Source organism: Equus asinus, chromosome 24 (genome assembly GCF_041296235.1).
Source record: "Equus asinus isolate D_3611 breed Donkey chromosome 24, EquAss-T2T_v2, whole genome shotgun sequence".
Classification (NCBI taxonomy): Eukaryota; Metazoa; Chordata; class Mammalia; order Perissodactyla; family Equidae; genus Equus; species Equus asinus.
This window is the reverse complement of record NC_091813.1, coordinates 36,018,766-36,032,357: the sequence shown is the minus strand read 5'-3', so window position 1 is coordinate 36,032,357 and position 13,592 is coordinate 36,018,766. Positions and strand designations below refer to the sequence as shown.

The window sequence follows — 13,592 nt, the reverse complement described above, 5'->3', positions numbered from 1 at the left end:
ACAAATGTATTTATTTGATCCACAGGGCTACTGACATGGGAGAAATAGTGGATAAATAAATGGATCAGAATGGAGTCCAGAAACAGACCAAACGAAAGAGGAAGTATTATTGGCAGCCCACTTGGCAAAGGGTTACATTGCTATAATTAAAAAAAAGAAAAACCCAAAACTGCAAATAAAAACAGCAGTGCCATATTGGTTTTTTTTTTCCTTCTTTTTCTGCCTTTCAGAATGGCAAAAAATGAAGTCTTGATAGCAGTGCTGTCTAGGATATAAGAGAATAAGTAGTTTTATACACTGTGGTAAATTGATGCAAACATTGTGAAGGGCAATTTTGGGCTTATATCAAAACTTTTAAGTTTACGCTAAAGTATATTTGCAAAGTTGGCCAAGATGTTCTTGCATACATACATGCAATGATATTGTGGTGTTATTTGCAATAGGAAAAAACCCCAGGAAATACATCAATGAGAAATTAGTTGAATCAGCATGTCACATCTGTAAAATGGAGTGGGGTGGATTTGTATGTACAGATATAGAAATATCTACAAGACAGATCATTAAATGAGAAAACTAAGGTACAGAACAGTGTACATAGTATCATTCTTAGAGTGCAAATCAAAGAATAGAATTTCGTACATATTTATCTGGAAGAGATCAGAAAAGCTGTTAACAGGGCTTACCAATGGAGAGAGAGACTGTAAGATTTGAGAATAGAGAGGGAGAAACTTCTTATTTTCTACCTTTTCTTCAGTGTTTGGGTTTTCTAATGTTGGACCTGAAGTTTTCTTTTGTTGCTTGTATAATATTTTACATGTCAACAGTTTACATGTTATCTGGATAAGATTTTAGACTAATTTTTAATTTCTTTATATTTCCTTGTTTTTATAACAACAGACGTACACCTTAATGTTATTTTTTAAAAGCCCAGTTCAAATGTTAAAAATAAATACTGGCCCTGTGGCCGAGTGGTTAAGTTCACACGCTCGGCTTTGGCGGCCCAGGGTTTTGCTGGTTCGGATCCTGGGCTCAGACCTAGCACTGCCCATCAAGCCATGCTGAGGCGGCATCCCACATAGCGCAACCAGAGGCACTCACAACTAGAACATACAACTGTCTACTGGGGGGCTTTGGGAAGAAGAAGAAAAAAGAAATTTTTAAAAAAATAGCAAAAACACCTCAAGCCTTGCTATACTCAATATATATGTTAGTCAGAAATGCCTATGTTTTATATACACTCTTTAAACTTATTTTAGGGGGCTGGCCCGGTGGCCACTGGCCCTGTGGCCGAGTGGTTAAGTTCACACGCTCGGCTTCGGCGCCCCAGGGTTTCATCAGTTTGGATCCTGGGTGTGGACATGGCACCGCTCATCAGGCCATGCTGAGGTGGCATCCCACATGCCACAAGCAGAGACACTCACAACTAGAATGTACAACTATGTACTGGGGGGCTTTGGGGAGAAGAAGAAGAAAACAGTAGAAGATTGGCAACAGTTGTTAACTCAGGGCCAATCTTTAGGAAAAAAGCAAACTTATTTTACATATCATGCTGTTGTCATTCTTTATTTTGTAATATTTTGGCCAAAAACAGTGAACTTCTGACCTGAAATCAATACTGGGCCTACATAGTCAAATAAATTGAGGAAGAGCATTTAGGTTAAAGGGCATATTTGCAAGGCAAAAACTGTAGCTAGATAAATGCACTGCATTAAGTTAAAAAAGCTCCACCTTCTCTCTCATCTAAAGATTTTTACCATTTAGCAAATATTTGGTCTTTTTTTTTCTTTATGTTTCTTGGTTCAGAATAGGCTATCAGCAGTAGTTCTTTGAAAATTTGTTTGGAAGCCCTCAACTGTTTACCATAAGGAAAAAACAAATCTTGGACTAACTGAAGGAAGCTATTCTAATTAGAGACAAATTTTTTTTTTTTCTTTTTGTGAGGAAGCTTGGCCCGGAGCTAGCATCTGTGGCTGTCTTCTTCTATTTTTGTATGTGGGTCACCACCCTAGCATGGCTTGATGGGTGCTGTAGGTTGTACCTGGGATCCAAACCCACGAACCCTGGGCTGCTGAAGTGGAGTGTGCTGAACTTAACCACTATGCCACCAACCTGCAAACCTTGGGCCACCAAAGTGGAGCACGCCGAACTTTACCACTATGCCACCAGGCCTGCTCCGAAAATCTTTTTGATTCCTCCTCAATACTTTTTGGCATCTGTTTGCTCCTCCATCATCACTGCCGGCTACCTTACCCAGGCCCCTGTGTTCTCTTTCCTAGAATTCTGCAGCAGCCTCCTGGCTGGTTTCCCTTCCTGTCTCCCTGCCTCCGGTAGTACCTCCTGCACTGATCTTTCTAAGTCTGACCATGTCGCTCTGCAGTTTAAATCCCTTCAAGACTCCTCATTGCTTTTGGGATGAATCCAGCCTCCTCCATGATGCTCTTTGTAACCCAATCCTTACCACTAACTAGTCTTTCCTTTCACCTGCTTGGCCTCTCACCCTTTAAAGCAGAGCCTTCCTGGCACAAATACACGTTCACTTGGGGTCAGGCTTGTGTTTTGTTTGAGGCTCTAGGAGCATTTTATGCTTCTCTTCATCAAAGCTATGAAAACATTGTACTTATCATCATACTTACCAATCTCCACCAACCTCTGAAAACTCTGAAAATGGAAACTCTTTTCTCTCTGTCAGCAGTGTTTGGTGTGTTGTAGATGCTCAGTGAATGTCGAGTCTATGAAAAATTGTATTGTTCAACAGATTACCAAAATATGTCTTTGCACTGTAAAAAAAATGAGTGGTTAACATGAGCTGAGTATACTTTGAATAGTTTTGAAATGTAATGTGGTCCTATGTATGTGTGGTTTCTTCTGATCTGAATAATTCTGTTGAATGTTGACTTATTTAGGATGTGAAAACATTGTTATAAAATATATGATACTATTGTTCTATGTTAGACCATATTATATGCTTACTAAAGTGATAGTGTTTTTCAGTCTTGATGATCTTGCTTTCTCTGTTCTGTGTAGCTCATTCAGCTGATTCTGAATCACCTTACTCTCCCAGACCTGTGTAGATTAGCACAGACTTGCAAACTCCTGAACCAGCATTGCTGTGACCCACTGCAGTACCTCCACCTCAATCTGCAGCCCTACTGGGCAAAACTCAATGACGCCTCCCTGGAATTTCTGCAGGCTCGCTGCACTCTCGTCCAGTGGCTTAATTTATCTTGGACTGGCAATAGAGGCTTCATTTCGGTTGCAGGATTTAGCAGGTTAGTACCAAGCCTTGCAGAAGTTATTTCACCAGCAGGGTGTACTTACTGTGTCGTAGTTTCCATAATAAAAGTTTGGAATTATAGACCATGTACTTTACAGAAATGAACAAGAAAGACATTTTGTGTATTGTTATGTTCAAGAATGCTTCTGCTTGTGAAAGTGAGTGAGTTTCACCATCCTCTTGAGCTAAAATTCACGGTAATAGGAAGGGAAACTATGCCCTTTACCTCATATTTTTAAAATCCCAAGTAACTTTCAACAGAGCTCCTTTTTTTTTCCTTTCTCATATTTTCAGCAAAGATGATTAACACATTTTAAAAACTATTTCCAAATCAAAATCTACCTCTCTAATGTGATTTGTCAGAAATGGAAAACAATTTATTATAGAACATTTTTAATTAAATCTTAATTACATGTGCAGTACATCACCCAAATTTAGAAGCTCATTTAAACTAATTATGTTGAAAATGCAATTGCATGCTAAACAGGCGACCATACTTGCAGACCTGCCCAGGTGTTTCTGCTCCTTTCTATTTAAGCATTTAGTTTCCTTACTATTAAATGTCACCTGTTAAACATTTGAAAGCTTGCACAAGTGCGATTTCATTAGTAATGTCATAGTAGTTGGTCTTATGATACAAACAGGTGTTTTTCTCTTAACCTTGATGATGCTTATTTTCATTGTATGTTACAGTATAATCCCATCATTTCGTTGTTAAATAATGAAGAGTAGAAACTTTGGGGAAATCACCTATTTTTGATTAATGAATAATCTTCTATTCTGTTTTTAGAAGTTAGAAATGAACTACAGCTCTCCCTACGCACATCCCCAGTGGGTGCATTCTTGAACAGTGGTTTATGAATTAGAAATTTGTGTATTGAGCCTTGTTTCCCCTTGACTCAGATTATCAAAAATAAAGTCTCAGTTCCAGAAATACATATTTGATACCATTAGATTTGGATGAAATAATAATGTTTAAATAGTAATAATGTCTTCAAAATGCTGATATTGATAGTTCATGCATCAAAGTAAAAAATAAACACAGGCGGTAATGGCTTATAGCATATGTTGAAACCATGGATGCACTGAGTTTCCTTCTTTTCTGCCAGAAATAGAATCGGGGAAGGGGATCTTAGATAAAAGAGAATGGTGTTGTGGGTCAGAGAGCCTAAAGACTTTATAACATGCTATGGATGCAACATTCTTTGTCATTATGTAAATTTGCTTAAGAGGGGATATCTATAGTAGAAAAGATAAGGCATTTCTTTTGGCAGTGTGATTTCAGTGAATTTTTATAGAATAAAAATTGCTGGACATTTAACAGCTATCCAGCGAAACACAGCTTAGTCCTTTCTACTGCCTCTTGTCCCAGACACACAGACTTCATTTGGAAATTTTCCTGTCCGCTAATAGGACCAAGAAGAACTGAAGCTAAGCTGAACTGTGGGTGGTTAGAGCATGCTCTGTGGATCATAAACCAAGACTAACTGACTTTGCGAGCACATAGAACAATTGGTTTCAGTAAGCATTATTTTACCTTATAAGGACCTTTTCAGGTACTTTAATTACTCAAGTGTTTGTTTTCAGCTTTTGTGTGTAAGGCATTCTAGTGAGTGGTGTTGACCATGTAAGGAGATGGCTAATATAGTTCCTGCCTTCAGGCTACAGAAAAGATAAAGATATAAACATATCAATATGTCCTTATATTTTTATAAATAAAATAGGGTGGCAACTGTAGAGTATAGACATTAAAGAAAACATTGGTAGTGAATGGCTGAAGTCCAGCTTCTTTGGTGAAATGTTGCATATAGCCATAATATAATGAATAAAATGTAAAGGTAATAAAAAAATCAATTTTTTTTAACTCTCTTTATGTAGCTCATTCTGGTGCATGAGCAGAAACAAAAGTAGTGAGAAGAAAACTTAGCAATGCTGTGTTTAAATTTTAGACTCATAATGGATAAAAAAGATCTTCTTTTGCAAGGTTAAATCTTCAGTCTGCTTTCTTGCCAGCAGTTTCTCTTCCATTTTCAATTCAGCCATGTTAGTTGCTGTGGGACTGTGTAAATAATCACAAAAGTATATACATAAATTTGTTTCCATATTTTACTGTAGTATTTCAGCCACTAAAACCATAAATCTTGATGGCATTCCTTAAGCATAGAGATTGTTCCCATTAAGAAAAGGAAAGCTTAAAAAGCAAGGAGAGAGACTCTTTTTTGGGGTGGCAGATGTTGGAGTTTTGCCTGCTGGTTGCTGTTGGCCCCCTTGACTTGACTGCTGAATCCATAGTCATGATGGCTTGTAGGCAGCATTCCCAGAATAAACAATAAATATTCATGACTTGATTATTAATGAATAATCTATGAATAAGTATGGTCTATTTATGCTCATTACTGTGAAGAAGATTTATTTATAATGCTTTAAAGGAAAAGGGTACATTTTTAAACTGGAGACCAATGATGATGAGCTGCTTTTTGAGATAATCTTGGGAAAACCAGGCCGGCCCCGGTAGAGTTTGATATAGTTTATTTTTGTTGCCTAAAAACCTTATGCTCACAAGTTGGAACTATTTAACTGGATTTTAAAGAACTTTTTAGGAATTTGTATTTTTCAACATAGCAGGGAAATAGGTTAAATTGGAATAACGAGAACTTAAAACTTTTAATCAGTTATTAAAATCCTATTCTGTCTACAGATTTGTGATTTGCAGCTTCAAGTACTGCTCATGCATATCATTACTCATTAAAATCACATCTCTTATAATTCCACTTTTCTTTGATAATGCAGTTCTCTAAAGTCTTGGCTGTTCCTTTTCCTCCCTGCCTGTTTGTGCTTTGAGGCTTAATCATATCACCTTGATCTCTGCCTCAGTTATGTAGAGATCTTTACCCCTAACCCCTCTACTTGTTTCCTTCAGAAAACATTCTTGGATGCATTCTAGATTCAAGAACTTTATTGGATGTTTTAACACAGAGCTACAGTTTTATGAGATAAAGAGCTTGTTGCCTATTCATATATTTGTTTATTCCATTGCCTACCTATGCTTTACACAGTGTCTCTTTTAGATTGTCAATTCCTAGAGAATGGAGACTATTTTAAGATTTCCTTTCCTCTTCCTTCTCCCATTGCTGGATAATACCATACACAGTTGAGCAGGAAGTTTTGTTTTTAATGACTTTATTTTGGATCAGATATATTAAATAATGTTCTAAGGTTATTTGGATTAAAAATTATCTTAAATATGCTGTTTTATAAAACTCAGTGAGGGTCAGCTAAGAAAACATAAGATTAGGAACCAGAAGCCAGGGATATTTATATCTCATTCTCTCCTTTCCTTTAGACATCAGACAGGTTGTGAGGATTAGTGCCTTTTATTTTGTGATGAGTAAACTCAGATTAAATCGTTCATTCACATGACGTTAATTATTTTGGGATACAAGTTACCATTTAGTAAATTACTTCTTATGTACTTATATTATTCTGGAAAAATTAATTCACCTCATAAGGATAAGCAATTTATTTCTCTCTCTAGAGACTTCTTTTCTCATAGCAGGAGACCTAGTTTGGGATTGTTTATCTGAACTTAGGTCTTCTCATAATACCCTCAATATCAAGAAACACTTTATGAGACTCCATCACATGGAATGAATAGGCTGTAGGAAATAAGGAAGCTGTAGTCCTCCTTTCAGGTGACCAGTATAGAACTGAGGTGAATAAATAGATGACCAAGCCAAAAACATACATATAATCATGCAGTAAAATGAAACTTACATGAGGAGCATTAAGGAAAGAGACAAGTGTTTGTGTGGCTAAGTTTTTGAGTCTGCTGCTACCTCTGCATTCTTGGAACGGAGATGTTATGAAGAAGTAGGCAGTGTAGACCTTGTAGGTTTAGGAAGAGAGAGTATGGTGATATTAACCAAGTGTTAACTTCCTGTTGTCCTTCCCTGCTTTAATCTCCTCCTTGACACTTTTCACTCTGTAACTTACTGTTTATTTTACTCATTTGTTTGTTTATAGTCTGCCTCTCTGATCAAAAAGTCGGTGAGCTCCATGAGAGCAGGGACTTTATTTTGTCCACTGTGAACTCCCCAGTGTCTGGAGTAATGCCCGGGTCATAGCAGGAGCTCAGTAAATATTTGTTGAATGAACAAATGAACCTGCTTGATGCAAACTGCAATTTAGCTAAGGTAACAGTGGTAAGAGGGGTTGGGGGAAATCCAGGAGAGGGAGTAGCTTGAGGGGTGTCAGAATTTTCAAGAAGGAGTGGGCAGTTGTGTGAAATGCTACAATCAGTCCTATAAAGACTGAAAAGAAAGGCCATTGAGTTTGACGTTTAAAAGCAAAGGGCGAATTTAGGGAGAAGAGAACACGTATTGCAATGGATTAAGAATAATGGGTATTCAGGTGTATATAAGACATGTAGGCTACTGAGTTATTTGCAATATTTAAAATAAATTTGTAGCAACTGAGTTTTTTTTTTGCTGTTGTCTGAATGTGAGTTGGCCAAGATTTAACTTTTAGTTTACTGTTTCTGGGTGCTCTCTGGCCTTTACAGACTGCTTTCACATATTGTTTGATGTTGCATGTTGATTGTGATGCAGCGTGGTGAGCGCTGTTATATAATTCCAGTCAGCCTTTTCTAGCTGAGGAAATGCTGAGACTCGGCTAGACACCTTTTCTAAGGTCCCATGCTAAGAAGTAGTGGAACTGGGCACTTCCTTTATTTACATAAGTGTTTGATTTAGTCAGTTTTCTTTTGTATGTGTGTCTGTAAGCTAATTAAATCATTTAGGAAAAGATGTGGCATAAATAAACAGCATGTTACTGATGTGACACTGAAGCAAGAAAATGTCAAGAGATCTGGACAGGGATGATTGGTGCACCTGTTTAAGGGTTCAAGTTACTCAGTTGATAAAGTTTCATGCATGCAAATACTCCTAGACTTGCATGTACTTTTAGATTATTTTCAGATGATGGTGGTGGACAGGACTGTTTCCCCCCGTCTGTAATGTAACTACGATAAATATTGTTATTCCTACTCTGATAGGGAATTTTGTGTTCTCTAAGTGTAATTATTTCTGTGTATTTTATGTGAAGCTGCAATTGTGTGTCTTGTAATAATTTCAACATCAGTCTAGCTGCTAAATAGTAACAGTTACAAGGAACGTATCATAATAGTACAGTAAAACCAACCCAGAAATTTTCTGAGTTGAGAGAAGGCTACTCTGGTTTGTTTTAAGGTCATTTAATTAAAGCTCTCACTTTGTGTGCCACATTCAAAATAAATTATCCAGTACTGAATGGGTACTGTTTAGGGGGAAATAGCTTCCAAGAGTTTAGAGTTTGGTCATATTTTGTTTTTTGGCTCTGCCAACTCGGGTGTGAATTACAGGTAAGAAGGAGAAATACACCCTCTGCTTCCTTAATTTTCCACATAGCATGAGCTGACTTTTTATGTGATGTGAATCCATTTTATCTTCTTGGGTTGATTATTTTAGCCTAACCATTTCAGTATGCAGTAAATGAAAATTTAAGTGAAACAATTTTATGTTTTCCTTAATAGGAACCTATTCTTCTGAAAGTGTCTGCTTAGAGTTGATATAATTCAAAGTACTTGCAAAAATCTTTTAGTTTTACGAAATTCACATGGAACATTGTCTTTACAGGTTTCTAAAGGTTTGTGGATCTGAATTAGTGCGCCTTGAATTATCTTGCAGCCACTTTCTTAATGAAACGTGCTTGGAGATTATTTCTGAGATGTGTCCAAATCTACAAGACTTAAATCTCTCTTCCTGTGATAAACTGCCACCTCAAGCTTTCAACCACATTGCCAAATTATGTGGCCTTAAACGACTTGTTCTCTATCGAACAAAAGTAGAGGTAAGATATAAGTTTCATGAAGGTAGGATCCTTGTCTATCTTTTTCATTGCCATGTGTCCAGCATCTAGAATAGTACTTGGTAAAAATTGACCATTCAATAAATATTTATTAAGTGAATGAATAATATAACCAAATTACTTTTCCTAAATGATAAACCAATGGCTTTTCCATTATAGTGAATCCTTGTCTGGCTTGAATGTTACCTTGGTCAAGGTGTTCAACCTCTCAATATTTCAGTTTCCTCACCTCTAGAATGGAGATAGTAAAAATACAGCTCTCCTAGGGTCATCATGAGAATTAAATTACATGTAAAGTAGTTTAGAGGGTGCTAGAACGTAGTAAACTGTCAACAAATATGAGCTGCTAATAACAGTAGTAGTAATAATATCATCATGGTAGTTTTGTAGTATGTTGTATTATGTGGTAGGGAAAGTCTCCTCTCTCTATTCTTTTTAAATGTTTTGGGATTTTTTTTTTTAAATCCTTGTATATTATTCTTCCAGGTATCTTTTTCAGCAAGGATTTTATTAGAAGCACATTCATTATATTCCCTTTTACTCTTTAATAAGGCTTCCTGTCTGTTCATTTAGGTCTTGTTTTATGTCCAAGAGCATGTTATAGTTTTCTTCACTTAGGTTTTATGTCTTTCTGGTTAAATTTATCCCTTGCATTTTGTAGTCTCAGATACTATTTTCTCTTCTATTTAATTTTAATTGGTTATTGTTAGTGTAAATAAAAATTTGGTTTTCGTATATTTATCTTGTATCCGCTCACCTTACTGAATGCTTATAATTCTTCTAATAATTTTTTACTTTTATCTTTTGGATTTTCTGATGATGCAATTATATAATTTGGAAATTAATATACTTTTCTTCCTTTTACAATACAGTTGGCTCTCTGTATCCGGTGGTTGAATTCGCATCTGTGGAATCAACCTAACATAGATCAAAAGACCTGTGATGGTTGTGTCTGTCCTAACATGTACAGAGTTTTTTTCTTGTCATTATTTCCTAAAGAATACAATATAACGTACAGTATTACATAGCATCTATGTTGTATTAGGTATTATAAGTAATCTAAAGATGATGTAAAGTATACGGGGGTATGTGTGTAGGTTATATGCAAAAACTATGCCATTTTATATAAGAGACTCGAGTATCCATGGATTTTGGTATCTGTGGGGGTCCTGGAACCAATCCCAAATGTATATCGAGGGACAGCTGTATTTGAAGTGTTGCTACATTAGATAGAACTTCCTAAATAATGTGGAATAATAGAGTCACAACAGGTATATCAATCTTATTTCTAATATAGTGGGAATGTCTTTAATGTTTCATTTTTTTAATATTTATACAACAAATATTTGAGTACCTATATGTGCCAGGCACTGTTCTAAGCAGTAGGACTTAAGTAGTGAGCTAAATAGACAACTCCTCATATGGCTTGCTAATCTTATGTGTTGTTTGATGTTGCTTTCTGATAGTTAGTCTTTATCATTCTTGTTTGATTATTTTATCAAAAATGTATATTGTAAGTTTTTAAGCCCCCATTAACTCACTCATCTTTTTTCTTCTATTTATTTATTAATATATGAATTTATGTTGAACAGTCCTTATGTTCCTGGGGTAATCCTTATGTGTTTTAAATTTAATACGTAGCTAGGTTAATTTCCTAATATTTTGGAGCCAAACTGCCTGGATTTGAATTCTAGCTTTATCACTTAGTAACTGTGTTACCTTGAGGATATTTCTTGACCCTCTGTGCTTCAGCTTTCCCTTCTATAAAGTGCAGATAATGATAGTATGCATCTCAAAGAGTTGTTGTGAGGATTAAATGATTTAATATACACAATAGTGCATGGTTCATAGTAAATATTCTTTAAGGGTTAACACATAAATACTTTTTACATCTGCTTTTTAAGGGAAATTGAGCTGTGGTTTTTCATGCTATTTTATCAAGTTTGGGGCTGGGGTTATGAAAGCTTAGTAAAATGATTTGGGAAACTTCCACCTTTTTCTTTGATCTGGAATAACTTGAATAAATGGGAATTATCTGTTAGATAGAGTTTACCTGTAAAGCCATCTGAATGTATAGCCTTTTTTGTTGGTAAATAAAATAGCCTTTTTTACCAATTGGTAAAATTGGTAAAGAATAGATACCTTTTTCTAGACATAGCTTTTTTCCTAATCTATGGAAGCCTGATAGTGTATGCGTATGAGATCTTCTATTTAATGCAGTATTCCTGATTTTGGGCAAAATGTTTAGCTAGAGTTTAACTGGCGACCTGGTATCATGGAAAGAAGACTTTGATTCTAGTTCTGGCCCTACCAGTGACAGCTTAGTGATCTAGGTTAAGTCACATAGTCCGTCAAATTCCCTGGTTCTTTATTTGTAAAACGAGAGGACAACCGTCCTTGAATGCCAGTTAGAAGGGAGTGTTAACCCGTGTTTTCATTGGTCTGTGGTGAAATGACTCACCATTTGTGTGGGTATAAAATTGTCAGCTATCTTATCTTGGCTAGGCCTGTCCCTTCGAAATTATGCCATACCTGCTTTTTACTAGCATAGTTACTATTTTATTGGTCTGTAGTATAAAGTCTAAGATTCTCTGAGCAAGATAATGCCTCATTTAGCAATTTTCTGATTAAATTTAACTTTAAGAGGAAATGTAGCAGAGTTAATTATTAAATAAACCTTTGGGAAAAAAATAGGGTAAAAACTAAGAAACCTTCTTAGTAGCTTGCTAATTAATATAATCTGTGATGATTTGTAAAAATATATCCCGTATATTTACATGATCTAATTGTCAGAGAATCATTAAATAGTCCATAATTTTCTTCAATTTACTTCAAGAAACTTATGAAATATGATTATATTTTTTAAAAATATGATTTATAAGGATTGAGAAGATTTCATATCTCAAGAGTGGAGATCTATATATGTGTATCTAGGTCTAGATAGCATCAGCTCCAGATTCCCTCAGTTGCTTAAATATAGATATAAAATCATTGTGTGAATGCGTTAAAATTTGGGTTGTATCCTCTGTTACCACCTATTGAAGTTTGTTTTTAGTAGTCCCTTTGCTAAAATACTGTAAAAATCATTTATAAATTTATCCTATACAATTTTTCTGACATTGAGTATGTAGAAAAATTTATAAAATTGATTTTCATTGGTCTACAGTTGACTTATAATAAAATTAAAAATAATATCATTTTAGTGATATAAATGGCAAAATTTTAAATTACAATAAACTTCCCCAGGCATTGTTCACTTTTTCTGCTTCCAAACTCTGTATTCACTGCTCTCTGCCTGTACTTTATTCCCTTCTATCATCTTCTCATTTGTGAGATCTATATCAGACTCCCACGTGGGCACTAAGTAACTCAGGAGAATAAAGGGAGAAGGCAACACCATCAGCTGGTCTCTTTTGAAACAAGCAGATGCCACAGCCCTGGTCTTCATACAATCTGTACACATCTCCCTTGTCACTTAAGCAAAGCCTCATGTCACCCCCTTCTCCCTTCCGTACACCCACCCTTTCGGTCCTGCACTCGATGATGATGGTGGAGGAGAGCACACGGGGAAGGAGAAGACAAGATTTAGAGGACTGGCTTCTCTCTAAACCTTCCACGTAATCACTGGCCGTACATTCAGATGTTATAAACTGTTTTGAAACAAAGGAATAGCATTTGACTTCAAGTGTCTCTGTTTGCTCTAAGGAAATATATGAGAAGAAAAAGAAGATATGAATGTGTTCTTAAGTGGTTAGGCATAGCCAGGTTATTGCAGGCCTGATAACTCAATAAAAATGAGAACCCAGGAGAATGAAACTATGGGAGGATCAGAATTGCTTTATATGCCAGAGGGTGGATCCTGGCATGCTGATGTGGCCCCTCCCTGAGCCAGTGGTGAAACAGGCAGTGGGCCTCAGGCGCTGGGCTTCTCTCTGCCTGACAGATGTTACCAACAAGGCTGCTACGTTGACCACCGAGCCTCAAGTGTAGCCTTGTCAGGAACCGGGGTGGTATCCTAGTGCACATCCTTTGTACTGCTTGATTGCTGTTTTGGTAGTAAACTAAAATGAGAGCAACCTTAAAACAAGTCCCAGGTGTCACTCAAAAATTGCCAGTAATTTTCAAGCCCAGCCTTTTATGGTCTGGCCTAGCTCGTGAAGATTTTTCTCTCCAGCTCCACTGCTTTGGAAATACTATTGCTAACATCCTACAGTGAGAGAAAGCAGTAGTAGGATCTTGTTGAGACTTTAGCTAAGATCAAAACTGCTTAGCAGTGAGGTTCGGGTATCTGATTGATACATTATTTGATGGTTGAAAACTGGGAAGATATTTGTTATTTAGTCTGTGTCATGGACCCTAGTCATAAAACTCAGTCCTTATCTTGGCTTTCCCAACTTGAAAGATTTATGTGCTT

The 13,592-nt window shown here is 36.3% G+C and overlaps 1 protein-coding gene across 4 annotated transcripts in view; it reads left to right on the top strand.

Annotated features, from left to right (window-relative positions):
- The window catches only part of FBXL4 (F-box and leucine rich repeat protein 4), a 66,402-nt gene that overhangs the window by 31,047 nt on the left and 21,763 nt on the right, over positions 1-13,592 (top strand). For all 4 annotated transcript variants that reach the window (XM_014868382.3, XM_014868385.3, XM_070496267.1 and 1 more), the window contains exons 5-6: positions 3,025-3,269; positions 8,947-9,160. In XM_014868382.3, the coding sequence (XP_014723868.2) occupies positions 3,025-3,269; positions 8,947-9,160 (459 nt within the window). The remainder of the gene's footprint in view (positions 1-3,024; positions 3,270-8,946; positions 9,161-13,592) is intronic.